This window comes from Ovis canadensis, chromosome 17 (genome assembly GCF_042477335.2).
Source record: "Ovis canadensis isolate MfBH-ARS-UI-01 breed Bighorn chromosome 17, ARS-UI_OviCan_v2, whole genome shotgun sequence".
NCBI lineage: Eukaryota > Metazoa > Chordata > Mammalia > Artiodactyla > Bovidae > Ovis > Ovis canadensis.
This window is the reverse complement of record NC_091261.1, coordinates 73,026,217-73,052,314: the sequence shown is the minus strand read 5'-3', so window position 1 is coordinate 73,052,314 and position 26,098 is coordinate 73,026,217. Positions and strand designations below refer to the sequence as shown.

Sequence of the window (26,098 nt, the reverse complement as noted above, 5' to 3'; positions counted from 1 at the left end):
CTTGGGCTGCTGGAGACTCGGATTCCCCGCACCTCCCCCACCTGGTTCTCCTGGAGGATTTGGGGAGCTTCTCTCACCGCAGCCTTCCCTTTACCTCTTGAAGTTTCCCCAACAAGCAGAAGTCAGCCGAGCCTTCACCCACCGTCATGAGCTCCTCCTTGGGCAGCAACCTCTCTGAGCTCGACCGCCTGCTGCTGGAGCTGAACGCCGTGCAGCATAACCCCCCGGGTTTCCCTGCAGGTAGGACTGGGCCGGGGGTCCCCCCCACCAACCCTGCTCCAAGTGCCACTGGTGTTCTCGGGTCCCCGTGGGGCTCAGGGCTAAGTGGCTCTTCTCTTTCCTTCTCCCAAGATGAGGCCAACTCCAGCCCACCGCTGCCAGGGGCACTGAGCACCCACTACGGTGTCCCAGAGAATAACAGCCTGCTGGGGAGCAAAGCTGGACCGCTGACCAAAGAGAAGCCCAAGCGGAACGGTGGCCGGGGCCTGGAGGACTTGCGGCCCAGCGTGGAGAACCTCTTGGATGAGCTGGAGAGCTCTGTGCCCAGTCCCGTGTGAGTCTCCATGGGGCTTTCCCGGGCCAGGGAGGGTCTCGGTCTCGACCAGCCCATCCTGTGCTCATCCTTGGTGTCACCCCTGCCCCCTGAAGTCCCTGCTGTTTGCCGGGCCCTGCACCAGGCTCTGGGGGACGGCAGTGAGTCACGTGGATACAGGCCGGCCTTTATCGAGCCACCGTCCCTCAGGGAAGACAGATGCTGGGCGTGCCGGGGGCACCCCAGCCCAGTGGCTGTCAGTGCAGGCTTTTTATTTGTTTCTAGCTACACGCGTGGCTTGTGGGATCTTAGTTCCCGGACCAGGGCTGGAACCCGTGGCAGTCCCCCAGCGTAGGCTTCGGAGCCATGCAGCCGGGGCCACATCAAGGCTCTGCACTTACGGAGTGTCATCTTTCAAGCCTTCATTTTCCCATCTGTATAAGGGAGTAAGGGGAAGTGAGGTTGTGGGGATGAGACCACACACCTCAGTGGGCTGAGACCTGGTAAGACCCTTAGAACACATGCACCGAGTCCACGTGATAAGCACCTCCCCAGGGTCAGCTCTTCTCGGTGTTTCCGCATGGCTGGAACAGCCTCGCATGTGCGTCTAGTGTCTGGAGGCCACACAGGATGCCAGGGCTTGTTGTACAGGCAGGCTTGAGCTTGGGCTTCTGGGAAAGGTGCCATGTGAGCTGTCTTCTCCTCTCCCTCTGAAGCTCAGCTTGGTGCTCTGTCCCCCTGGCGGACAGCAGCCCCCCTGCTCCCACCAGTGACGTGTCCCCAGGAGAGACTGGGAGCTGGTGGGCTTCCCTGGGGTTGGGTGGCGGCGGGACGCTGGTGTCGGAGCTGAAGTGTTGACCCTCCCCTGGGGAAGGGAGGGCCATGCTGGGGGCACTCGGGCTGGCCCCGGGGGTCCCTGCTGATGCTTCCTTGCCTGCCCGCAGCCCCGCCATCACTGTGAACCAGGGCGAGATGAGCAGTCCCCAGCGAGTCACCTCCAGCCAGCAGCAGACGCGCATCTCAGCCTCCTCTGCCACCAGGGAGCTGGACGAGCTGATGGCCTCACTGTCGGATTTTAAGGTGTCCTGAGGTCCCCCCTCTCTCCCCTGCCCTGCCTGCTCAGAAGCCCCCAGTTTTCCCCTCCCATACCCCAGTGTGAGTGGCTGGGACTTAGCTGCTCAGGGTTTGGGTGCCTTGCCCCGAGCCTGGGACGCAGCCTGTGAAGGCTGGGGACGTGCTCAGCGGGACATTCCTTCCTGCCTGGGTGCTCCCGGCTCCCTGCCACCCAGGCAAGGATCAGGAGGCTGGGACAAAGGGCCCAGTGTTGGTGGCTGCTCTTGGTGGGGGAGGGTGGGCTCCGCTGGGCTGGGTGGGATCCTCTGCCTGGAGGTCATTTGTCCCGGAGTCCCATCTCCCACACTGGCTGGCTGTCCCCAGTGTGTCCTCTTTCTTTTCTGCCTCTGGCTCCTTTGCCAGCCTCCTTCCAGCCTCCATGGGCCTTTGAGGCCTACAGGCTCTTGTCTGGGAAGCCTCATCTATCAGGCTCTTGGGCCATACCTGCCAGAGGTGCCCTGTCCCCTGCCCACCGCCTGCTTGTGTAGAGGAGGCAGTGCCTCGGTGGGTCCTGATAGTGACTGAACTCCAGTTCCCGACCATTACTGACTCCACCCTTCCCGGGGCTGGGGAAGCCTGGTTAGGGAACTGGAGGAGGGGCACCAGCTCTGAGCCCCAGGGGCACCTTCGAGCCTCTGAGGCTTCATCTAGGGCGGGGCAGCGGCCTGCGCGTGTGAGCCTCCTGAGTGGCCACAGTCAGGAGCGTGTACACTGGACTCAGGTGGCCAGTGCCCTTTGCACTTTGTCGCTTTCAGACCCCCTTAAGACCCCCTTGAGAAGCTGTGCTGGTTCTCATTGCGCTCCAGGAGCGAGGTTTCAGGGGGATATAGGAGAGCTGGGATCGCCAGGGAGAGACAGAGCCGGGAGCTGCCTGCGGCTGCCTGTCTCCTGATCATACCTGGGCTGACCTCCCCCTGGTCCAACCCACCTTAATCTCTTCTCTCTCATCCTTACTTGGACTAGAAGCCCCACAGGCATGGGTCAGAGGCTGCTTTCCGCTGCCTGGGTTGTTTTTTTTGTTTTTTGTTTTTTCAGAAAACACAAAAGTCTTTATTTGGCTATGCCGGATCCCAGGTACAACATGTGGGATCTGGCTCCCCGACCAGGAGTTGGATCCTGGCTCCCTGGATGGGGAACATGGATGGGAGCCAGGGAGGTGGAGCCCAGGAAAACCCTTCTGGGGGCTGAGGAATCTTCTTCCAGAGCCAGTTGCTCTGCTTCAGCTTTGCTGACATCTTGGTCTGGTCAGCACAGACAGCCTGGTCAGCGCAGATGGTCTGGTCAGCGTGGCCGGGGGCTGTCGGCGCAGACGGTCTGGTCAGCGCCATCTTGATCTGGTCAGCATAGCCAAGGGCTGTCAGAGCCCTGAGGCCCGGCCTGCCCCCCAGTGCACGCCCCTTCTCACCTCTCCCGTCTCTCTCCTCCCCTCTGTCTCTTGTCTTTCTCCTCCTCCAGACCAGCTCCTCCTCTGCTGTGGCCTTGAGCTCCTCAGGGCTGCCACCCGGCTCAGCTCCATCCTTACACCACAGCCTCCCTACTCCGCCTCCTCCCGGGCCCTCTGGAGGCCTGCCACCCCCTCGGAAGCCCTCCCCTCAAGGCCACAGCCACACCCTGGGCGTTCTCTGCGCAGAGGACAACGTGGCCCCCGGCCAGCTCGATTTGGCTGGCTTTGGGGTGATGCCTGACACCCCCAACTCAAGGTTTCCCTCCACAGAGGGTTGGCCAGGGCCGCTGGGTATAGAGGGCCAGGCTAGCGTTTGGAGGGATCCACCAGACCTGGTCGGGGAGCTCTGCAGGGCGCCTCCCGGCCACACTCTACCTTACACTGGGGGCACAGGTCCCCAGGAGCCTGGGGGCCCCCAAGCACTGTCGGCCAACGCTTTGCGCCCGGAAGAGGCGGTGGCTGCCACTTGGCAGGGCCCTTGGGCTCTGAGGGCACTGAGGCCTGAGCCCCCGCAGGGAGCTGCGCCCAGCTTCCAGGAGGTCACTGAGCCGGCCGTCGTGGTCGTGGACCGTCAGGCCGTCTTCCCGGATACCTGGAGCCTCACGAAGGAACGTGGATGGCAGGAGAGGGCAAGGCCAGAGCCAGGGCCGCCAGAGAGTGACCGCCGCACCCCCGTTGAGGATGAGCAGCTAGGTGGAGAGACACCCTCGGCGGGTGGCCTGGTCAGGCCAGCCCAGGGACCCGAGACCCCCAGGAAGCCAGAGGGCGCCACTGAAGCCGCCGCTGAGGCCAGGAGGGACCGGCCAGAACTCCCGCGGGCTGTGGCCGTGGACACGCCCAGCACCACGGAGAGGATTTCCACATCTAGCCAGGCAGGCGCACGCTCGCCCTGCTCAGCGTGGCCCCGCCTGGCTGACTGCATGCGGCCTCCCTGTCTGCGCATGTCTGCTTGGGCGGCCGGTTGCAAGAGGCTGTGGCCTGAGACCCTGATGGCCAGCGCTGGGCAGTGGGCTTCGTGGGGCTGGCGGAGCTCCTTGGGTCCCGGAATCTCCTAGTGACAGCCAGCCTCTTGCCCGATGAAGGCTTTTTCCTTTAGATGAGCTTCGCCTGACGTCCTGATGGGATGTGTGTGGAATGGTTAAAAGCATGGGCTTTGGAACCAGCAAGAAGTGAATGAATACAAACCACACCTCCAACACATGTGCCCCGTGTGACCTTGGGCAACCCTCCGACCACCAGTCTCAGTCTTCTCATCTTTAAAATGAGGGAAAATAGACCATTTCCCCCAAGGCTGTCCAAAGGATTAAATCAAACAATGCCTGGAAAGTGCTTCGGAAGAGCACACCACGCCGTCCCCAGTGAGCTGTGCCTGACGTCATGTTATCTGCTTGATTGAAATTTTTAGGCCCTTTTCAAAAGCGACAACAGAATGAAACCAAACTGCTAGAAACAAGTAGGTTATAATCCTACTTATATAAACAAGGGAAAAAACACAACTGGTTAAAGGATATACTGGAAGAAAAGACTGTTTTTTTTGTTTCTATTAAGAAACAAAAAAAAAGGAAAACTCTCAAGCTCGTTCGAGAATGTCCACTTAGATTCTTTCACATCATTCTTGTAATAACTCCTTAAAGCAGTTGGAAAAAAAAACACCATTACCCCATTTCAAGGATGGAGAAGCTGAGTCCCTGGAAGTTCAGGGTCTTACCCAAGGTCAGGGCCCCCTGCCTCTGCCCTAGCTCTGCTTGGCTCATCTCTGATGGTTGGGTTCTTCTGCCCTCCCCTCCTGGGCACCCCCCGACCCCCCACCCCCGAGTGTGGACTGAGCCGCCTCCGCTGAGCCCAGAGTGGCCTGTGACAGCGTGCCTCCCCACTAGATCCGCTCGGTGATCAGGAGGAGCCGGGAGACTGGCCACGCTCACCCCATGTCCCGGGAGCCCTCCCCTCGCCGCCGGCTGGACCCCGCCACCCTAAGCAGGACCCCGTCCCAGGAGCGGCTCATCGCCGAGCTGCAGGGTCGGCTGGGCATCCGGCCGGAGGCAGAGGAGGCCGTGGGGGCCGCAGGGGCCTCCACCGAGGACTGGCTGACCGAGGGCGTCGTCATCACCGTGCAGCCGCGTGGGAGGCGGGCTGGGGGGCAGCTGGTGGAGAAGGTAGTGAGCAGATGCCCCCGGGCTGGGCTGGGGCGGAGAGGGCCTCTGGTTCTTGCCCAGCCCTGGCCAGAGGGCAGGTGGGGTTTGGGCGGGCGAGGGGGGCCGTCCTGCGTCCTCGCGAGGCTGGCCTCACCCCTGATGGCAAGAGTGAGAGGGCCCCGGGAGCCCCCGCCCGCCAGGCTGCCGTCTCCTCCACCGTCACCGTGCTCACCTCTGTCCCTCTTCTCTCCCTCCCAGGTTGTCTTCCCTCCTGGCTCTCCTCTTCCCCTGCGGAGAACCTTCTCTGTTCTGCCTTCTCCTCTTCCTCCTCCCAGCCCTCTGCTCCAGCACCGCAAAGACGCCTCCTCGGCCAGCAGCTCTCCTCCCCTTCCCAGCCCACCCCCACCCTGCGGCCCCTCCGGGGTCCAGAGCACTGAGACGGGGCCGCGGAGAGTCAGTGTGCAGGGCCCCGCCCCTTGTGCGGCTGCAGCCTGCTCCGTGAGGTCCATAGGCTGCCAGACCGACGAGGATCCGCTCTTCCCCCCGATGCAGGCAGGCTTCCTGGGGGCCCGGCCCCACCTGGCCTGTCCTTATGCTCCAGCGGCATCCCCACTCTGCACACACACACACACACACACACACACACACACAGCCCTCTGTCTGTCCATCCATAAGATATTATGTCCATCCTTGCACTTGGCTTTGTGCCTTCATCCACAAGGTACCTGCGAAGTACCACAGCCCTTCCTTGGATTTGGCCTTAACCCTGGACCCTCGCTTTACCCGATGTCCATGCTCGCTCCCTCCCCTGAGGTGTCAGCCACCCCTTGGTCCCTCCCCAGGCTCCCTCTGAGGACGCTGTCCTCAGAAGGAAAACCAAGCAGGCCTGGTACCTGGCAAGGCCCCCTGGCTCTCTGACCCATCACCTCTGCCCCCTCAGTCCGCGCCTTTGGCGGGCTTACCTCTCTCTTCCTCTTCATCTCTCCTGGGGCCCGTCTCATGGTGGTTTTCCCGTAGACTTTTTCTCCTGATTTTCGTTACTGCCAGTAGGGGGGAAGAATCCATTCTCTAATCTCATTCTGAAGTCCCTGTTGTGACATGGTCTAGTGAAAAGTTCTCTTATTCTTTTTTCCTTAAAAAAAATAAAAGCAATTCTTCTTCTCGTTTCCTCCCCTAAGATCCAGGGCCTGGAACAGAGAGCGGATGGCGAGCTGCGCTGGGCGGCTGGCTGGCCTCTGAACGGCAGGCAGAGCGGCCCCGAAGGGCAGGACGTGGGAGGGGTCAGTGCCGAGGCTGGGGCTGCAGGTCCTGCTTGCGGTGTGTTCTGGGGCCTGGTCAGGCACCGTGAGCCCCTGGGACCCCCAGATACATTGTAGAGACTGTTCCCACCTGAGGGCTTCCAAGGCCCCTGGAGGGGCTACACTTCCACCTCAATCTGTCTGTCCAGGAGGGAGAGACACCCTAGTGTGGCAGCAAGTCCCCGCCCCCAAGGCCCAGGTGTCCTGACCTGCCCTCTTTCCCTGTCTCTGCAGTTCATGGCCCAGGGGAAGACGGGGAGCAGCTCTCCCCCAGGGGGCCCCCCAAAGCCCGGAAGCCAGCTGGACAGCATGCTGGGGAGCCTGCAGTCTGACCTGAACAAACTGGGGGTTGCCACGGTCGCCAAGGGGGTCTGTGGGGCCTGCAAAAAGCCGATCGCGGGGCAGGTGATGAGGAGGGGTGAGGCGGGGCCGGGGGGCACGGGAGGCAGGGTGCCCGGCGGGGGCAGGGCTGGGTCCTGATCGGCATCCCCCTCCTCCGTCAGGTGGTGACGGCCATGGGGAAGACGTGGCACCCCGAGCACTTCGTCTGCACCCACTGCCAGGAGGAGATCGGCTCCCGGAACTTCTTCGAGCGGGATGGACAGCCCTACTGTGAAAAGGACTATCACAACCTCTTCTCTCCGCGCTGCTACTACTGCAATGGGCCCATTCTGGATGTGAGTGCCCAGGGCCAGGCGAGGCCCAGAAAGGTCACACGCAGGCCCAAGCACACACAGCCAGGAAACTGGGATTCACCCTCTAGCCTGAAGCGCGCGCGGCCCGTCCTAGCACCCATCATGCAGCCATCCCCCACTCCCTTCTGCCGAGGATAGGTGGAGCAGAGTGCAGGCCCCCTCGCTCTACCGCTGTGTGGCATTAGGGAGATGCCTAGCCTCTCTGGGCCTCCGTGTCTACACTTACAAGATGGGTGGCCCAGTAGAACATATGACCTCAACTGCCCGTGAGGATTATGGGAGACAGAGTGTGACTGGCACGTCACGTCCTTTCCAGTAAATCAGAATTCTCAGTGGTGTTCACAGCACAGCTGGGAGAGACCCCTGTCTGGGGAGCGTCAGCTCCTTCCTTGACCGGGGGTGGGGGTGGAGGGGGGCGGGAAGGACACCCTGGCCTGCGGGGAGGCCTGGTGGGGGGAGCCTGTCGCGTGGGCCAGCCACTCAGCTGGGGCTGCACACTTGGCTTTCGCAGAAAGTGGTGACAGCCCTCGACCGGACGTGGCACCCTGAGCACTTCTTCTGTGCCCAGTGTGGAGCCTTCTTCGGGCCTGAAGGTACTGAGCCTCGGGGAGGCGGGCTGCGGTGCGGGGGCAGCCCTTGTTGAGTCAGGGCGGCCCCTCCCCGAAGCCTAACCTGCCCCCCAACCCCCGCCCCTCAGGGTTCCACGAGAAAGACGGCAAGGCCTACTGCCGCAAGGATTACTTTGACATGTTCGCGCCCAAGTGTGGCGGCTGCGCCCGGGCCATCCTGGAGAACTACATCTCGGCCCTCAACACCCTCTGGCACCCCGAGTGCTTTGTGTGTCGGGTAAGGAGCCCCGTTGCTTCCTCTGGAGAGGCTGAGAGCAGCCGTTGCTGCTGCCGCCCTGTGCTTGCTGAATCCGACTTAGAGGGCCCGCTTGAGGTTCTTGATCAGGTGGGAAGGCAGGCGGCGCACCCCCTCAAGTGCAGTCGGTCCTGGACCAGGGCTTGTGCAGGGGCTTCGAGAAACGAGAGCAAGGCAGACCTGTGCAGCTGCCCCCGGGTCAGACCAGGTCCAGGAGAAGGGGATGTGAGAGTGAAATGAGGTAACAAGCCTTCAGCAGCCTCGGCGGACAATGGAGGATGGTTTCCATTCTGCATTCTGGGGGATGATGGCCCCAGGTGTTACGAGGGTTCTGGCGGGGGTCCCCTGATTAAGTAAGTTTGGGAAACACTGTTCATTGCAGGACTTCTCAGAGTCTTTAATACCCGAGTATGCCTGCGGATCTCTGTAAACAGGAATCTAGGATGCAGAGTTTGACCTCGGAACCCTTTTTTTTTTTTTTTTTGGACACCAGAGTTTCTAGGCACATGTGCTGCAGTGCCCAGGAGTCAGACCTATGTGTGAGTCCAGGCAGTGCAACTTAGCAGGCTTCCCTGGTGGCTCAGTGGTAAACAATTCGCCTGCCAATGCAGGAGATGCCGGTTCGAACCCCGGGTCAGGAAGATCCCCTGGAGAAGGAAATGGCACCCCACTCCAGTATTCTTGCCTGGAGAATCCCATGGAGAGAGGAGCCTAGCGGGCTACAGTCTATAGGGTCATAAAAGAGTTAGACACGACTGAACAACTGAACAGCAAAAACAGCAGTGCAACTTGGCAGCAGCGAGTCGCGGTCGTTACTGGGAGACTAAGGGTTGGTGCCACGCTCGGCACGTCGAGCACGCTTGCCAAGGGGGAGTCGTTTCCAGGGTGGCCGCCCTGGCGGCCCCCTGCCTGTCGCCTGGGAGCTGCCTCGGCCCCCAGCCTGAACTGCCCCCCGCCCTCCTCTGTCTCCAGGAGTGCTTCACGCCGTTCGTCCACGGCAGCTTCTTCGAGCACGAGGGCCAGCCCTACTGCGAGGCGCACTACCACGAGCGGCGGGGCTCGCTGTGCTCCGGCTGCCAGAAGCCCATCACGGGCCGCTGCATCACCGCCATGGCCAAGAAGTTCCACCCCGAGCACTTCGTCTGCGCCTTCTGCCTCAAGCAGCTCAACAAGGGCACCTTCAAGGAGCAGAACGACAAGCCTTACTGTCAGAACTGCTTCCTCAAGCTCTTCTGCTAGGCGCCCCCGCCCCTCCCTGTGGCCCATTCCCCGGCCCAGCCGCCTCACTGCTGCTGGGACCCAGAGGCCTCGTCCCGGGGCGGGGGCCGGGGTGGGGGGCGGTGGCGAAGGGGCCAACCCGACTGAAACTGGAACCGCGTCCTTGGCGATGGCGAGAGGGCCCTGAGGGGTCCTGCCTGCTTCTCTTGGCCCCTGCCAGCGCCTCTGGGCCGCCTTCCTCCTCCCGAGGCTCCCCCAGGCTGCCAGCCCGTCACCCTCCCCTGAGGCAGAGGTTGAAGGGTCCCACCTGCGTCCCCACGAGCCCACCTGGCCAAGCCAGCACCCCACACTGGAGCCATCTCTTACTCGTATTTTGGCAGTGGAGCCGGGGGTGGGGAGGGCAGGCAGGGTCAGACGGGGGCCTCTTTGCATCCTTATCCCCAACCCCAACCTCGTCAGCCTTGTTCTGAGAGTACCGGGGGGACGCCAGCTCCCCCCAGACAATGCCAGCATCCACCCAACCCATCCACCCAAGGGCAGATGTGCCCACGGGGCCACGGAAGGTTCCTTGTGTGCCTCCTGCCCTTCCCGTCTCTTCAGGCCTGGGCAGCTCCCCCCAACACCTGCCTCCCCCGTCCCAACCCCTCCCCTCCCCCCCCCCCCCCCCGACTGCTCTGGTTCTACTGAGAAAGGCCTCTCCAGCAATAATGTTTTCTACTCACTTCCTCCGTCTCCTGGGGCCGCGTGAGGTGGCGAGTGTCACCCCGTTGCCCGGACACTGTACTGACTGATAGTTTTCTACACTGAGGTTTGAATTCATATCGTCTGAGTTGCTTTTACTTCTCTATACAAAACTGAAGAGATTTTACAGACATCTCCTTTTGTACTCTCCCCCCGCGTGCACCGCAGTGGCTGCGGGATATGCGGGGCCTGCCTTGTACTGAAGGCTCGGGGCGGGGAAGCAATTCATGTTTTATTTTTTTCTTAGCACAAGCAGGTGAATGGGGAGCAGCTCTGTTGACTCCCCATCTTTAACTTCACAGCTCACCGGGACTGTTTTTATAAACTGCTGTATTTCGAACCCCCTTCCTTACTCCCCAGGCCAGCAAGCTCTTCACTGAAACCCACCTGAAGGGTGTCTTGCCCTCTGGGGCTGAGAATCCCAAACCTCATCCGTCCTGTTTCTGAGTCGGGAAAGAGGGGGACGTCCACTCTGGGGGTGCCCCTTCCCTGTGTAAGCTGTTAGTGTTCATGCCCCTGTGAACTTTCTGGCCCCAAAGAGAACATTCTACTCGTAACATGCTACTGTGGGGGTCCTTTCTTCTGCCTCCTCAGGAAAGCTGGGATCTGATTTTGACCATTAGTCTTGTTGATTCCACTGGGTGCATCCCTTCCCCAAACTTCCTGCCTTCCCTGGAGACTGGTGGTGGCCCCCTGATAGGATTCTGGGCAGAGGGACAGGATCCCGCCAAAGCAACAGGGAGCCCCCTGAGGATGAGACAGGCAGGGCTGGGGTTCCAGGTCAGTGGAACTGGGGCCCCAGTGGGGTCTTAAGTGAGGACAAGCCAGACCCACTCCACTAACCTCATCAGAGGCTGGGTGTCCTGAGCCTCTCAAGAGGGGAAGGGGGTCCCTCCTTGGAGGCGGGGCAGGGAGCAGCCTGGGTCTGGGGAGGTCAGCCAGGCCCAACCACAGGTCTGATGTCTCCACTTCTACTCTTAGGCCTTATTGCTCTGTTTACAGTGACCCACCCCAGGCCCCTCCCCTAGAGGATCTGGGGCTTCCAGAGGTTCTACCCTCTGGGTCGATGGTTATTTGATGATTTGATTTTTAATTTTTTTTCCTCTGTAAACTTATAACCTGGCTTTTTCCCATTTTAATTCCTGTGATTTATGCCAATAAAGTTTGCCATTATTTTCACCAGTGCTAGTGCCATTTCTTTGTGGTCCGAGATGAACAGCTCAGCCCCAGAAGAGAGACCAAACCTTCCCCAGGCTCATAAGCACCACAGTTTGAGGGTCAGTCACTGCAGTTCTCTTACCTGAGGCCAAAGCCCTCATGGGGCACTTGTGGGCCTCCTGGCTTTCTTACCCACTGCAATTTGCCATGGGTTGCCTCCCATGGGCGCGGGGGTGTGGCCTTCCACTCACGGATGGGAAGGAGGTTCAGAGAGAGCCGATATCCTGTGAACGAGCACAGAGACAGGCTGTGAACCCAGGGCTTGTCTCTGTTCTTATGTTGACCAGACACACCACCACTGCCCCCTAGTTCTGGCACGATACCTTGGGTGTAGAACCTTCCTTGTTGAGAGTTGGACTATAAAGAAAGCTGAGCACTGAAGAATTGATGCTGTTGAACTGTGGTGTTGGAGAAGACTCTTGAGAGTCCCTTGGACTGCAAGGAGATCCAACCTGTCCATCCTAAAGGAAATCAGTCCTGAATATTCATTGGAAGGATTGATGCTGAAGCTGAAACTCCAATACTTTGGCCACCTGATGCAAAGAACTGACTCATTTGAAAAGACCCTGATGCTGGGAAAGATTGAGGGCAGGAGGAGAAGGGGACGACAGAGGATGAGATGGTTGGATGGCATCATCGACGCAATGGACATGAGTTTGAGTAAACTCTGGGAGTTGGTGATGGACAGGGAGGCCTGGCGTGCTGCAGTCCATGGAGTCGCAGAGAGTCGGACACGACTGAGCGACTGAACTGCACTGACTTAATAGTCGATGATGGGTCTCGACTGCCCCCTGGTGGTCATATCTGTATTTGCATGCATGCTTCCTCGGCGTTGTCAGAGCCGTAACTCCAGTCCTGGGCCTTTGCGAGCTTCCGGGACAGTTTTGCAGCTTTGCAGTCTCCCTGTTGTTTGGAATGGTTCTCCAAAAGCCGCATGTCGATTTCAAGTCTGAACCCTGACCATTCCGTATTGAGCTCAGAAGTGAAAATTACCTTCAACCCTCACCCAAAAATCATATTTCCAGCTCATGTTGGACTTACGTGAATGAACAGGTCCACTTCATTGTAACTGGCTCACTCAACTGTACTTTATGTTTTCCCATGTCAATAAATAGAGATGGGCATTTTTTAATGCCTTCACGGTATTCCATTATATTGATGTACTACAGTTAGAGACAATATCATCAGAGGCAGGATGTCCTTGCGGAGTTGATATGTCAGTATGTACATCCTTGCAAAAGTGCATTTGAAGGAAGACAGCCTTAGGGTTTGGAAGGGACTGTATAGCATAGTGAGACTCATGGGCTTTGAACTTGCTTTTAGGTTTTGGTTCTGAAGCCATCACTTACTAGCTGAGGTACTTGGGTGAATTACTTAACCTCTGCGAATTTTCTTACCAGTAAAATGGTACTAATACTGTATCTCCTTGGGGGTTTGTTGCACAGATGAACAGCAGTAATGTGCATAAAGTACTTAGTACAATGCTGAGCATGCAGTAATACCCTGTCACTAAAAAGAGATCTTAGCAGTAATGGACTCCAGCAGTTGTCTATACAGGCTCATCATCAGGAGGCTTGAAAACAAAATACCAGGGTTTCTAACTTGGTCAAGTTAAAAGGATGGAGTTGGGGAGAACCACCCTCCCCTTCCCACCCTAGGCTCTAAGCTTATTCATTAAAAACATATTTAATGATATAGCACAATTGTTCAAATAAATGTTGAATGAAAGTGTAATAAAATATGTTGACATTAAGTGATTTCCTCCTACATTCCAGGAACTGTGTTAACACATAACTCACGTAATCCTCATGGGGTGTGAATACTACTATCCTCATTTTACAGACAGGAAAAGAGAGGGTCAGCAAGGTGAAATCACTTCCTAAGATGACCAACCTAGCAAGTGACAGAATAAGGATATGAATTCAGGTTATCTGACTGCAAACTCTACATCCATTCATTCAACAAATGTTTATTATATGCCCATAGGTGCCAGGCTCACGGCAGAGAGAGAGACAAATTATTTTAGTGATTTAGTGTGTTACTAGGTGGAAGTGCTACCAAAAAGTTAAACCGGAGGAAGAGGGAAGTTGGAGTGGTTTTGGGGGTAATCTTGAATAGGGCGATGGGGGTAGGCCTCCAGCAGGTGATCATTGAGCCAAGACGCAACGGAGGTGTGGATATGGGCAGGAAGCCTTCTAGGAAGAGGGAATAGACAGTGCATGAGCCCTGAAATGGGAGCGTCACCCAGCTGGGAGGAAATGAGTCAGTAGGCAAATCGGAGATGAGATGATGGGGTGGAGGTGGGGACCAGATCATGTAGAGCCTTGTAGGTAGCCTCATTTACGTTTTAGGTTTTTTTCTGGGAGGGAAATGGGGAGACTCGAAAGTATTGCGAGCAGATGAGGAAGTGATCCGACTTAGGTTTAAAGGATCCCTTTGTTTCGATAGGGGGAAGAACAAACTGTAGAGGAGACGAGAGACCATCCTGTTTCTAAAGCATGAGAGTTCTTTCTCAACGTCATACTCTGTAGTTGCGACTTGGCCTGGTGACCAAAGGAAACGTGAACTCAGCTTGCAAACACTAACTCTACCTGGCGGCGCCTCCCACCCGGCAGAGGGCAGCAGCTCTGAGAAAGCGCCTCCAGCACCCAGCAGTGTCCTCCTTAACGACCTCGTTTAAAAGCAGCTTCCTGTTGGTTGGAGTGGCAGGGATGCTACCCAATGGCTGCCTGCATCTATCCGATTTCTTCAGAATGGCGTTGGCACCAGCCAATAGGCGGGGGGCTCTGCCTGTGGCTTCTGATTGGCTGCTTCGCTCATCTATAAAAGATGCCCGCCGGCGCGCGGCCCTCCTCTCGCCAGGCGTCCTCGTGTGAGGTTCGTCCGTCTCGCTGCGTTCGCACCGGCAACTGTGGCGGGAAGAATGGGGGTCTTTGGGGTTCTTTTGGAGGCTCTTGGGGACCGCGGGGTCCGGCCTCTTTGGTTTGGGGGTGCGGCGGCGGCCGCCGCGACAGGTGCAGCCCTGGCTCGGGGCGGCGGGCGCCCGCGCGTGGCCTACTCCGCGTGTGCCTTGGGCTTGGAGCCCGCCGTGCTGTGGGGACGCGTGTCGGGGTGGCTTGAGCTCCTTTTCTCTCCTCAGTGACATCGTCTTTAAACCCTGCGTGGCAATCCCTGACGCACCGCCGTGATGCCCAGGGAAGACAGGGCGACCTGGAAGTCCAACTACTTCCTTAAGATCATCGTAAGTTTGGGGCAGGCCCCGCCGCCCACCGTGCTGCCCGGGCCCGGGCACTGGTGGGGACGGTCAGCTGCCGTGTGCTGAGCGCCTGCTTGCTAGCTGCTATATTAGGTCATTTTAGGCACATTTCATTTAATTTTTACAATTTCCCGAGATCCATGCCCTTCCCCCTCCCAGTGTTGCAGATAAACAGACTCAGGCAGGTGAAGTGGCTCTTAAGGTAAAGAACATTCAAGCCCAAGTCTGTCTAGGTTCAAGTAGCACTCGTTCTAATTTTCTTGCCCTGTCTGCATCTTTGAGAAGGTCTGAGGCTATGAGTGACTCATTATAATGGAGCAAGTTGTTGCCTATTTAGAGCCTGTCAGTCAAGAAACTATGTGAGTTCTTTAATTTAGATGGCCTTGAGTTGGGTCTTGCCTGGCCAGAAATGCTAATCACGCTGCTCTTCAAGCCTTAGGATGCGTTGTGGAGTTTAGTTTTTTGCGTTCTTCCTCATTTATCATGCAGGTTATCAGTTTAACAGAAAACTTTGTAAAATGATTATATACACACAACCTAGGTCCTACAAGTTACTATTTTGACATACTTCCTTTATGTTATATTTTGATTGCTGTAAATCTGACTTTACCTGGACCAGTATTTTTTTTTTTTTTGGTTAAGGCAGTCATTTAGTGAATCAAACATGCCTCATAATTGGGGAAAGAGCAAAAGTTATAATTACAAGTATTTGTTTAATTTACTGTAGAAACAGTTACTGTTTATACTCAACACGCAAATCTTTGACAAAACTGGTGTTAACTCAGGTGGCCTATAGGAGGAGGAACTGTCCCAATCTCTGTCATTTCAAAAGCTTAGAGGAAAGGGAGTGAGATGGAAGCTGGTGATTGCGGGATTTGGTTTCTCTTAACCGTTTCCCTCTTTCCTCCTGTGAAACACGGCTTGTTTTCGGCTTGTTTCTGTAGCAACTTCTGGATGATTATCCAAAATGCTTCATTGTGGGAGCAGACAATGTGGGCTCCAAGCAGATGCAGCAGATCCGCATGTCGCTGCGCGGGAAGGCTGTGGTGCTGATGGGCAAGAACACGATGATGCGCAAGGCCATCCGAGGGCATCTGGAAAACAACCCGGCTCTGGAGAAGTTGGTGTCTTTATCCTCCCTTCTCAGTGCCCTCCTCCCTCTTCCTGGAGAGGAACGGAGCTACAAAGTGACCTTCTCCTGTAAACTTCTCTTTGCAGACTGTTGCCTCACATCCGGGGAAATGTGGGCTTCGTGTTCACCAAGGAGGACCTCACTGAGATCAGGGACATGCTGCTGGCCAATAAGGTAAGGGAGAATCAGGTTGACTGGAGAGACCTTATCATTAGTTTGGTTCCTAAAAAGCAATAAAACTGACCGATCTCAGGTTGTGTCTGGAGAGAAGACATCTCACTGTTCACTTTTTCCCCACATTTGCTCAGGTGCCGGCTGCCGCCCGTGCTGGTGCCATAGCGCCGTGCGAAGTCACTGTGCCGGCCCAGAACACTGGTCTGGGGCCCGAGAAGACATCCTTCTTCCAGGCTTTAGGCATCACCACTAAGATCTCCAGGGGCACAATTGAAATCCTGGTGAGTGGACCTGGCTTGCCAGTGCTAGCTGCGCCAGCGGTGGGGGCTTGGTGGCCTCGGACCTGCCGGACGTCCAGGGGTTAACTGCCAACTCCCTTGCTCTTCAGAGCGATGTGCAGCTGATTAAGACCGGAGACAAGGTGGGCGCCAGCGAAGCCACGCTGCTGAACATGCTGAACATCTCCCCCTTCTCCTTCGGGCTGGTCATCCAGCAGGTGTTTGACAATGGCAGCATCTACAACCCCGAAGTGCTTGACATCACAGAGGAAACTCTGCATTCCCGCTTCCTGGAGGTACCCGAGGGCCCATTCCAGGCCCTTCCTTTCTCATTAGTAGTTGAGCGCGCATCTGGCTTCAGCTGCATCTTGGCAATGCAGCTGACTAGCAGGTTAATAACCTGGAACAGTTGTTCAGTCTGTATCTCAGTTTCCTCATCCTTAGAACAGCAATGACAATTTAGGATTGTTGAAGGAGCTAATGAATTAATGAGTGTAAGGCCTTGGAACAGTGCTGGGTACACAGTAAGGGCTGTCATTTTAGGACCTGCAAAAAGATGTGAGATTTTGAGTGTCAGTGAGTCAAAAGAGGGATAACGAAAATGAGGTAATTAATACACAAGTGTTGCCAAGTACCCTACTATCTTGGGAGAATGGACTCTCAGTCCATCCTTCGTCTTGTTTAGTTTTTGCCACTAATACCTCCCCTTAACAAAGTGATGCGATATATAATTCTTGTTTTTTTGACAGATAGACAATTGTAATTACATATACTCTTAACTCTGGTTACTTTTGGAAATCTCAGTAGTGGATGAAATTCACACCTGGAACTGACGTTTTTCTCAGAATGCCATGAATATATGATTTTACAAAACGGTGGCTTTTGAAGTAAATACCATCGTTATGGTATAGGGAACACCCTTGTGGAGAATAAGGGCAAAAAGCATTTGTAAATTAAACTGGGTCTGAATTTCACTGCCAGAAGCATCTGGTGTGAGGTGAAGCGTCCTGTGTGAGACTGAGATACTGAGCAAATCGCATGTGCTGTTGAGCTCCGCTTCACTGTCTTTTAAGACGCCACACCTGAGACCTAAAGGAATGTCACGCCTGAGACCGAAAGGACTGTTTCCTCCCTTCCACAGGGTGTCCGCAATGTTGCCAGTGTGTGCCTGCAGATTGGTTACCCGACTGTTGCATCTGTACCCCATTCTATCATCAATGGGTACAAGCGTGTCCTGGCTTTGTCTGTGGAGACTGATTACACCTTCCCACTTGCTGAAAAGGTACAAAGAACCCACTGGGATACCAAAATCCATGAGTGCTCAAGTCTGTCATAAAATGGTGTTAGTTAGGTTATATCATTTCTAGGTTACTTAGGATACCTAATCTAGTTTGAATGTTACATAAATGGTTATAAATACGATGTAACTTGAGTGTAAATAATTGCTACAATATAGCAAATTCAAGTTTTGCATTTTGGACATTCCGCCCCCCCCCACCCTTTTTTTTGAGTTTTGATCCACAGTTGGTTCGGTCTTTTAAGTGTGAAACCTTTGGCTACAGAGCGCCAATTGTCTACTTGAAGTTGGGAGGCAGAGGAGATGTGTTCTCGATTTTAGACATTATATGAGATTTAAAGCAGGGATAGTTTAATGGGTAAGAGCCGGGCCTGAGCTCACCAGGCTTATACCCAAGCTGTCCTGCCTGGTTACTTCAGAGGAAGGCTTCACTGACAAGGAAGCGGGCCCTTGAATCCGGAGCTCTGCAGAGGCCAAAGGGCTGTGGGTAGTAGGGGTGCTAAGATGACCCTTTGACTGTGAACTTTGCCCTTGCTCTAGGTCAAGGCCTTCTTGGCTGATCCATCTGCGTTTGTGGCTGCTGCCCCCGTGGCTGCTGCCCCCGCTGCTGCCCCCGCTGCCACCACTGCAGCCCCAGCCAAGGTCGAAGCAAAGGAGGAGTCGGAGGAGTCGGACGAGGATATGGGATTTGGTCTCTTTGACTAATCCCCAAAGAGCAGCCAACCGGGCCAGCATTATTTGTGAAATGAGAAAATAAAGGCTTACTTCTCTTACAAGTCTCTGAGCTTCTCATTTTGTGCGTTTGAAGGTTATATAGTGCTGTATGCTAGAAACCAAAGGCATGGTCAAATCAGCTTGATTTGAAATTGACATTTGGGTGTTCTCTTTGAAAGTGACACATTGCTCTCCTAGCATCCTATACTTTGTCTCTACCCAGTGTTAACTGTATGTTTGTTAAACTGAAATTTGTCTCCATGACCATCAGGCCACAAGCCTGGGTCACTCTGAGATAATTTAAGTAGGCTTGGTGTCATACTGAGATAAGATGTGTGCTGCCGGGGGTGTTTCAGACTGGGTGGTTGTCCAATTTAGTGGCCACTATTTAAAGAGAAAATGTCCTGTAGGTGTGAATCATACATATCATTTATTCTGTACTGACTGGGTCATGAGGTAAGTGCTGGTTGTATCCAGGTCTCAAGTCCAAAGGAGCTTTCCCAGGTGGCTCAGCAGTAAAGAATCTGCCTGCAACGCAGGAGACTCGGTTTGAATCCCTGGGTCTGGGAGATACCTTGGGAGGAGGAAGTGAAGTGAAGTCGCTCAGTCGTGTCCGACTCCTTGCACGACCCCATGGACTGTAGCACCCCAGGCTCCTCCGTCCATGGGATTCTCCAGGCAAGAATACTGGAGTGGGTTGCCATTTCCTTCTCCAGGGGATCTTCCCTACCCAGGGATTGAACCCAGGTCTCCCACATTGCAGGCAGATGCTTTAACCTCTGAGCCACCAGGGAAGCCTCATGACAACCCATTCCTGTATTGCCTGGAAAATCCATGGACAGGAGCCTGACCTGCTACAAGTCCATCTACCTGCAAAGAGTTGCTTAGCCACTGAGCATGCGCGCACTCAGAAGTTTGAAAGCCATTGCTAACATCAGAGACAGGACTGATCTGTGCAGACCATATTAAAGTAGGTAGAGTTGTCAGGTTTGCATACAGAATAAAATTTAAACTAGCCCCAGCCTCCTACCCTGTGGCCTTGGTCTAAGGAGTTGCCCTTGGGCAGTTTCCTCCCTCAGCTCTAGAATCTAACATTGCTGCTGGGGTACAAACAACGGTATAAGACTTCGCTGCCTGCCTGTTACTGAGTTCAGCCCCTGTCATCAAGGAAACCCCTCTGGCAAACAAGTAGGCCACACTTATGTAAAACGGTCTTCACACAGGAGAGGCCCACGTTGGGGTACCCGGGCCGGACCTGCCTGCGCACACGTGGGTCGGAGCTGTAGGGACCCTCATCTTCCACGAGGCTGGGCTGAGAAGGGCCCTGAGACCCGGGGGTCGAAAAGCACGCCCTTGGCAGGCCTTGATAGTCCCCGGTATCCCTCAGATAACACACTCCGGCTGCCTGAGTCAAATCCCGGCCTGCGGTGACCGCCGTCCCGCCCGGGGGCGCCAGGCCCCGGGCCCGGGCAGGCTCCAAGCGGGATCCCGGCCTCGCCCTGCCGCGTGGGCTCTCGCTGTGACCCGGAAGCGCTCCGGAAGCGGTTCCGGAGTCAGCTCCGGCAGGATGGCGGCGGACACGCAGGTAAGGCGGGCGACTGCGAGGCCAACGCGCTCAGCAACTAGGCGCGAATGGCGGCGGTCTGGTCTGACCGCTAGTGCAGCTGCCGTAGGGGGTTAGGGGGCGGCGGCTGCGGAGGGCGCGGTCCCGGGGGCGCTTCGGGCGAACTCCCCACGGACCCGGCTTCGTCCTGGTTCCCGGCCCGGGCGGCGCAGACCGGCCGTGGGCTCGACGAGTCGGACTCCGGCCTCGGCTTCGGCAGACCCTTCTTGATCCTGAAGTTGCCACAGTTCCCGTTTCAGAGTCTGCTCCGTTTCTCCGAAACCCTCCACGATGAACCTCGGCCAGCGCCAACTATGCCTTAAAACTTTATATTCAGCAGATATTTCTCGGACATTTACTACGCTCGGGGACTTAAAGCATAGTGTTTGGATTTGTACAGATCTGAGTTTGAGTGCTAGCTGATCAGTTTCTCTAAGACGCTGGGCAAGCTGCTTAATCCTGTCAAGTCGCGGTCTTTGCATCCATACAATGGGGCTAAACTAATACCTGCCTCGTAGGGTCGTTGTGAGGAATCAATGAAATAAAGTAGGGCCCCATGTAAGTTGGTGGTTATTATTAGGTCCAGCGTTAGATAAAAGAGCTGTCACAACTTGGGAAGAGTCTTGTCACCTTGAGTGTTGGAGGGGGGACTTTCTCCCTCCACCCCAGCCTCCTTTGTGGCTGTGAGTGTTTTAGAGAGAAAAGACAATATTACGAAAAAAAAAAAAAGACAGTATTACGGGAAATGAAACAGGTCTCAAAAGGACAGCTTGGCTCACTTGGGTGTCGGGATGAGGAGATTTATTTATTTTGATATGAAGACCCTGAAGTCAGAGAGTGAGCCCTTAACTTCATTATTCAGAATGTGTGTGTTGTGAGTTTCCTGTGCAAGGAAGGTTCTGGTAATTTGTTCAAAGTTTGTTATGATGGATCCTGGAAAGAAAGGGGTGTTTTGAAAGGGGTTGGGAGAATACATGCTGAATGTGTAACATTGAAACTCAAATGAAGAAAGCAAACACTTCTTGGGACTTACCTGGTACTCCAGTAGTTAAAGACGCCTGCCAGTGCAGGGGACACCGGTTCAGCCCCTGGCCCGGGATCTAAGATCCCACATACTACTGGGGAACTGAGCCTGGGCGCCCCTTGTGCCACAGCTAAGACCTGACACAGCCAAATAAATAAATATTAAAAAAAAAAATCTCTCTAGTGCTGTGTTGTTCAGTATAGTAACCAGTTAATTAACAGCCAACTAGCTACTTAGGTTAGTTAAAATTAAATGAAATTTAAAATTCAGTTCTTCGGTTGCTCTAGCCACATTTCAGTGCCTGGGTAGCTGTATGTGGCTGGTGACTGATGCATTGTACAGTGTAAAAGAACATTTCCATCATCACAGAAAGTGCTTCTGGACAGGGTTACCCTAGAGAGAAACCTGTGAACTTTTAAAGCTCTTTGCATCTGATCTAAACCAACAAATTACTTCTCTGAAGGATCTTAGTGTGCTCTTCCTCACTTTTGTTCTGACAGGGTCCCTAGTGGGTGACATTCATTTTCTGATTAAGAAAAAGAAGAGCCTTGTACCTGAAATGCCCTTTTCATCTTTCCAGGAGAAACTGTAGTCAGGAACTTAACATTAGCATGGAAAAACAGCTATGTGGGAATTTCGGGTACAGGGTGTATTATATATATAAAGATGCATCTAAATTTGCTATCTCCTCCAGCCTTACTGAAACTAGTAAAAGGTTGAGGGAAAAAATAAGAATTGAGAGAATGGGGAGCAGACAACAGCTGCAAACTTTTGGAAGCTAGAAAGTGAGGAGTGGTAAAGGATCCTAAGCCAGCAGTTCGGAAAGCTGAGAACCAACCTGATTTACATTGTAGAATTTCTGATAGCTGGGAATTGTTGGCATCTGCTAACCCCTGGGTGTGAGGGTGAGTGGGGAGGGGCTAAGTTAGGAGGATTGGTTGAAAGCCCTGTTCACGTGCCTTCAGAACCCCAGCTTTCTTTCTCCATCTTGGCAAAAGGCTGGAAGTTTTCCTTTCTGGAGAGTGTAAAACAGGACCACACAAAAGTGTAGGAGGTCCAATGTCCACGGAAATCATCAACGGAATAATTCAAGATGCTTTCCCTGAACCAAAGCATGCCTTTTCAAATCAAAAATGGTCAGCACAGTGGATGAAAGCAGACGCACGACAGAGCACACTAACGTGAAATTCAATTTTTCTGTTAAAAATAAATTTTCTTTCTTTATTTTTGTATTTATTTACGGCTGCATTGGGTCTTATTTGCGGCACGTGGGATCTTTTCGTTGAGGTGCGTGGGCTCAGTTGCCTGCGATGGAAGGCGGATTCTTAACCTCTGGACCTCTGGGAAAGTCCCAACCTGAAATTTTGGAACCTTGGATATAAAAAGATCTTAGAAACTCCTGGGGGGGAAAAATCAGATCTCAGACAAAAGATCGAGAATCAGAATGGCATGGAGGTTCCCAACAATACTGAATGCTAGAACTCAGTGGAGAAAAGTCTTCAGTATTCTGAAGGAAAATTTCAATCTAGCATTCTGTATTCAGACAAACTTCAGGTAGGAGGTCAGAACATTTTCAAACCCGCAAGGACGTCACAAGTTGGAGTGTGCAGTTCACCCAGACACACAAAAAGAGTACATTCTCAGGGTGATAAACCGCATCCCAGCTGTAGCAGTCACACACCAAATCCACTGGGAGAGGCCTCTTCAGGAAGGTGGAATTTGGTCAGACTGCATGATCTGCGTCAATGTATTGAGATTTAGACACGGGGCAGACTGTGGGATTGAATGGTTAATTAGGACAGATAAAACGAGGCAGGCTGAGAATGGAGAGAATGAAGGGCTCATGATTCAACTCCAGGATTAATTTTAAAAAGCTGTGCAAGAGAGCAAACAGAGTTCATTAAACGGAAGTTGAAAACTAGTTGCATGTAATGTAAACACTGAATTATTGGACTAATGTATATTATGAAACTTGAGGAATAATTACCGAATAATCAGCCAGTGTTGGTGAAAGAGATTGTGCTTGTGTGTGAGGGCATGGGACTGGTTTTTAGAGCAAACCTCCCAGAACTTTTTGACTCTTTAATTATATGCATGAATGAGTATAAGAGCAAAAGACAGTAAACAGACCCTTTATGTAGAAGATGGAGTTTTGCACATGATTTTATTCATTGCTGATAGAATTGTGGCAAAGGTTTAACTATAAGAGGAACTTGGTGTTATTTTACTTCTCTGTGTACGCTTAAGTCTTACTCTTCTAATAGGGCCTGTCTGTCAGATACCCTCAAAAGAAAAAGAGGGCAGGAGTTGGTCACTTATCCATGACCTGCTTGCTTTGTAGCCTGTAGAACAGAGGTCCCCACCCTCTGGTATCTAATGCCTGACAGTCTGAGGTGGAGCTGATGTTATAACAATAAAGTGCACAGCAAATGTAGTGTGCTCAAATCATCCCCAAACCATCCCACCTGTCTCCCCAGTCCATGGAAAAGTTGTCTTCCACAAAATCAGCCTCGGGTGCCAGGAACGTTGGGGAACACCGCTGTGGAATATTGTTCAGGAGCAGATTTTCAGGAGTATTTGCAAACCGCCCCTTTCCCCAAGTCTTACGCTGTGTCCCTGTGCAAGGGAGGCAGTTGTAACATTGATGATGCTTGATAGCTAAGGACTTGTTCGCATCAGTTTCTACACTTGCTGGTTTCACGTTTAGTTTCAGAAATGCAGGTGCTGTGGCTTTCGACTCCAGTCTGAGCAGTGGCTTCCCTTCTGGGAGTTGGTTTCTTCATCACCTGTAAAATGGGGAATATGATGCCTGTCTTGAAGGCTTGCTGGTTAGTAGTAGCTGATTTTGTGCTCGGGGAGAGAGTAATGCCCTAAATGCACTCTCTCATTTATTCCCCATAACAGTCATGAGGTAGGTGCTGAATAGATGGGGAACCTGAAGGTCAAGCATATGACATAATTTGACTGAGTTTCCACAGCCGGTAGGAGGCTGAACTGGGATTCAGTTTCTTAACCTTTTACCCTTTAGCCAACTGTGCTTATGACTTGCCAGGATACACCTCGTTACCGGAGGCTTATAAGAGATAATATAAAGGGGACATACTGGGCACATAGTAGGCCCTCCGTATATTTTGCTTAGTTCGGAAAGGATATTTTTTCTTTCTTTTTAAAAAAATACTTACTTACTTATTTGGCTGAGCTGAGTCTTAGTCGGGCATGCACACACTTAGTTGTGGCATGTGGCTTTAGTTTCCTGACCAGGGATCGAACCCAGGGCCCCTGCATTGGGAGCGTGGAGTCTTAGCCACGGGACCACCAGCGAAGTCCCAGAAGGAGGTTTTCTGTCTTGAGGTTTTTGCCTTAAGCCTTGCCTCTTTTTGTCCAAAGTTTAAGTTTAACTGAGTGGCTGACTGGTTGGGTTAAAAGCAGTACATCTCAACTGGGGGTAATTTTGTTTCCCAGGAGGCGTCTGACAATGTCTGGAAGCAGTTGGGGTCGCCTCACCTGTGGTGGGAGGGTTGTATGCTGCTACCGGTGTCTAGTGGGTAGAGGCCAGGAGCACTGCCCATGATCCTGCCGGGTGTAAAGGCAGCCCCCACAGTCAAGAATTATTAGGAGTGAAAGGCAGCCCCCAGAGTGGAGACTGAGAAGCCCTGGGTTAGAGGGAGCCGCTCTGAGTCCTGCACGGCTTCCCCCAGCACACCCTCCCTCTCCCTCCCCGCGAACGTTCTGTGGTCTGACTGGTGGCATTTTCTCTGTGGGCTTGGTCTTCGCAGGTTTCTGAGACACTAAAGCGTTTTGCAGGGAAGGTGACAACAGCCAGTGTGAAGGAACGGAGAGAAATCCTCAGTGAGCTGGGGAGATGTGTTGCCGGAAAAGGTATTTATTTCCATGTCACTGATTTCATTTCAGACCAAGTCGGGCTCTCTGTTTAGAACCATGGCCTTCTTTCCCCCACTTCCAGCAACTTCTGTCATCACTGTCTATGTTTGCTTGTTATAAATGTGCATTGAAACAGTTGGGTTGGTGGAAAGTTTATCCTTCTAGGTGCCAAAGTTTTTAACAGTTTTAACCATTTTGACTGGAAATAGTTGTAATAGATGCCAATAGTTTTTCTTAAGTAATTTATTAGATGCAAAATTTTTTTTTTAATGACTGGAGGCACTGTTTTTCCCAGCGTTTCATGAAAATCAGCAAGATGGTAACTAGATTGGCTAGTGAAGGATTCCAAGATCATCTAAGTTTGGGAGATGTCCCCTTTTAATCCAGTGTTTCCTTGAAACTCGTTTTTGCTGAAAACCTGTTCAGTCTGGGCAGCACATTTTGGGAAATGCTGAGCGCATGCAGTTATTCTGATTCTGCACTGTGACTGAGGGTTCTTAACGGCAAGCTGGGGGGGCGTGTATGAGACTAGTTTGCCTTCAACCAATAAATCTTCATTAGTTGGTTTTTTTATCTTTTAGTTTTGTATTGGGGTATAGCCGATTAACAATGCTGTGATAGTTTTAGGTGAACAGTGAAGGGACTCAGCCGTCCATACACACGTGTCCATTCTCCCCAGAACTCCTCTCTGATTCAGGTCGCCACATAAAATTGAGCAGCATTCCCTGTGCTATAAAATCCTCGTTTTTGAGTTTCCTTCTGGTATATTTTTCCTATGCAGCGTTGGTTCTCAAAATGTGGTCCCCAGACCAGCAGTTTCGGCATCGCCTGAGAACTTGTTTGAGATACAGAATCTCAGCTCTACCCCCAGAGACGCAGATTCATGAAAACTCCGGGGGTAGAGCCCAGCACCTGTGTTTTAACAAGCTCCCCAGCTGATTCCCATGCTTGCTGCAGTTTGAGAACCGTGGTGGTAGAGTTGGGTCTCCGATTCTGTCAGCTTTCTCTTCTTGTTAGGAAAGAGCCTTCTTCCACTGTCTCACCCAGACTCTCATTTGCTGCTTCTGATCTACTGTCGCCTGGTTATATACCGAAGCTTGTTAAAGTTGCGTGTAAATTAAGTAAATTGCTGTTCGTGAGCTTCTGAGAGATTCTGCTGTGTATCAGAGCTTTAGTGCTTGAGTTTATGGCACCTTCAGAAGTCCTTCTGGTCATTTCTCAGCAGGGTTCTAGTTAAAGAAGGCTGCCACGTGACAGACGCTGGCTGTCCACCCTAACCCTAATGGCTGGCTCCGTGCTAAGTAACTGCCGAGTACCACCTTTCCCCCCAGTTTGTGGAGCAAGGAGTTCGACAAGTGTGGGTGAAGTTTATGAACTACTCAGGCCTTTCCAGGGTGATTTTACTCCCCAGTCACCCTGAAATTCTACAGTTCGGGGCGAATCATATTTGTAAAATGTTTGCTTGCCTTTGATGCGTAGGTCG

At 53.4% G+C, this 26,098-nt stretch overlaps 3 protein-coding genes across 13 annotated transcripts in view; all 3 read left to right on the top strand.

Moving 5' to 3' along the window:
- PXN (paxillin) overlaps positions 1-11,219 on the top strand; it is a 42,945-nt gene extending 31,726 nt beyond the window's left edge. For 5 of the 11 annotated variants that reach the window (XM_069558178.1, XM_069558182.1, XM_069558179.1 and 2 more), the window contains exons 4-11: positions 104-240; positions 352-553; positions 1,477-1,612; positions 6,754-6,924; positions 7,023-7,196; positions 7,726-7,807; positions 7,912-8,060; positions 9,051-11,219. In XM_069558178.1, coding sequence (XP_069414279.1) covers positions 104-240; positions 352-553; positions 1,477-1,612; positions 6,754-6,924; positions 7,023-7,196; positions 7,726-7,807; positions 7,912-8,060; positions 9,051-9,317 — 1,318 coding nt within the window. In that variant the 3' untranslated portion in view covers positions 9,318-11,219. Of the gene's footprint in view, positions 1-103; positions 241-351; positions 554-1,476; positions 1,613-3,100; positions 3,962-4,966; positions 5,243-5,479; positions 5,774-6,399; positions 6,502-6,753; positions 6,925-7,022; positions 7,197-7,725; positions 7,808-7,911; positions 8,061-9,050 lie in introns of all 11 variants that reach the window. The other 6 variants (XM_069558171.1, XM_069558173.1, XM_069558175.1 and 3 more) reach the window with 3 other exon arrangements.
- Positions 11,220-13,702: 2,483 nt separating this feature from the next.
- RPLP0 (ribosomal protein lateral stalk subunit P0) lies at positions 13,703-18,168 on the top strand. Its single transcript, XM_069556871.1, has 8 exons — positions 13,703-14,132; positions 14,395-14,496; positions 15,456-15,631; positions 15,730-15,817; positions 15,952-16,098; positions 16,206-16,391; positions 17,237-17,377; positions 17,933-18,168. The coding sequence occupies exons 2-8, from the start codon at positions 14,443-14,445 to the stop codon at positions 18,095-18,097; spliced, it is 957 nt and encodes a 318-aa protein (XP_069412972.1). The 5' UTR covers positions 13,703-14,132; positions 14,395-14,442; the 3' UTR covers positions 18,098-18,168.
- Positions 18,169-19,644: 1,476 nt separating this feature from the next.
- GCN1 (GCN1 activator of EIF2AK4) overlaps positions 19,645-26,098 on the top strand; it is a 54,447-nt gene continuing 47,993 nt past the window's right edge. The window contains exons 1-2 of the mRNA XM_069556867.1: positions 19,645-19,691; positions 24,510-24,612. Of these exons, the coding sequence (XP_069412968.1) occupies positions 19,674-19,691; positions 24,510-24,612 (121 nt within the window). The 5' untranslated portion in view covers positions 19,645-19,673. The remainder of the gene's footprint in view (positions 19,692-24,509; positions 24,613-26,098) is intronic.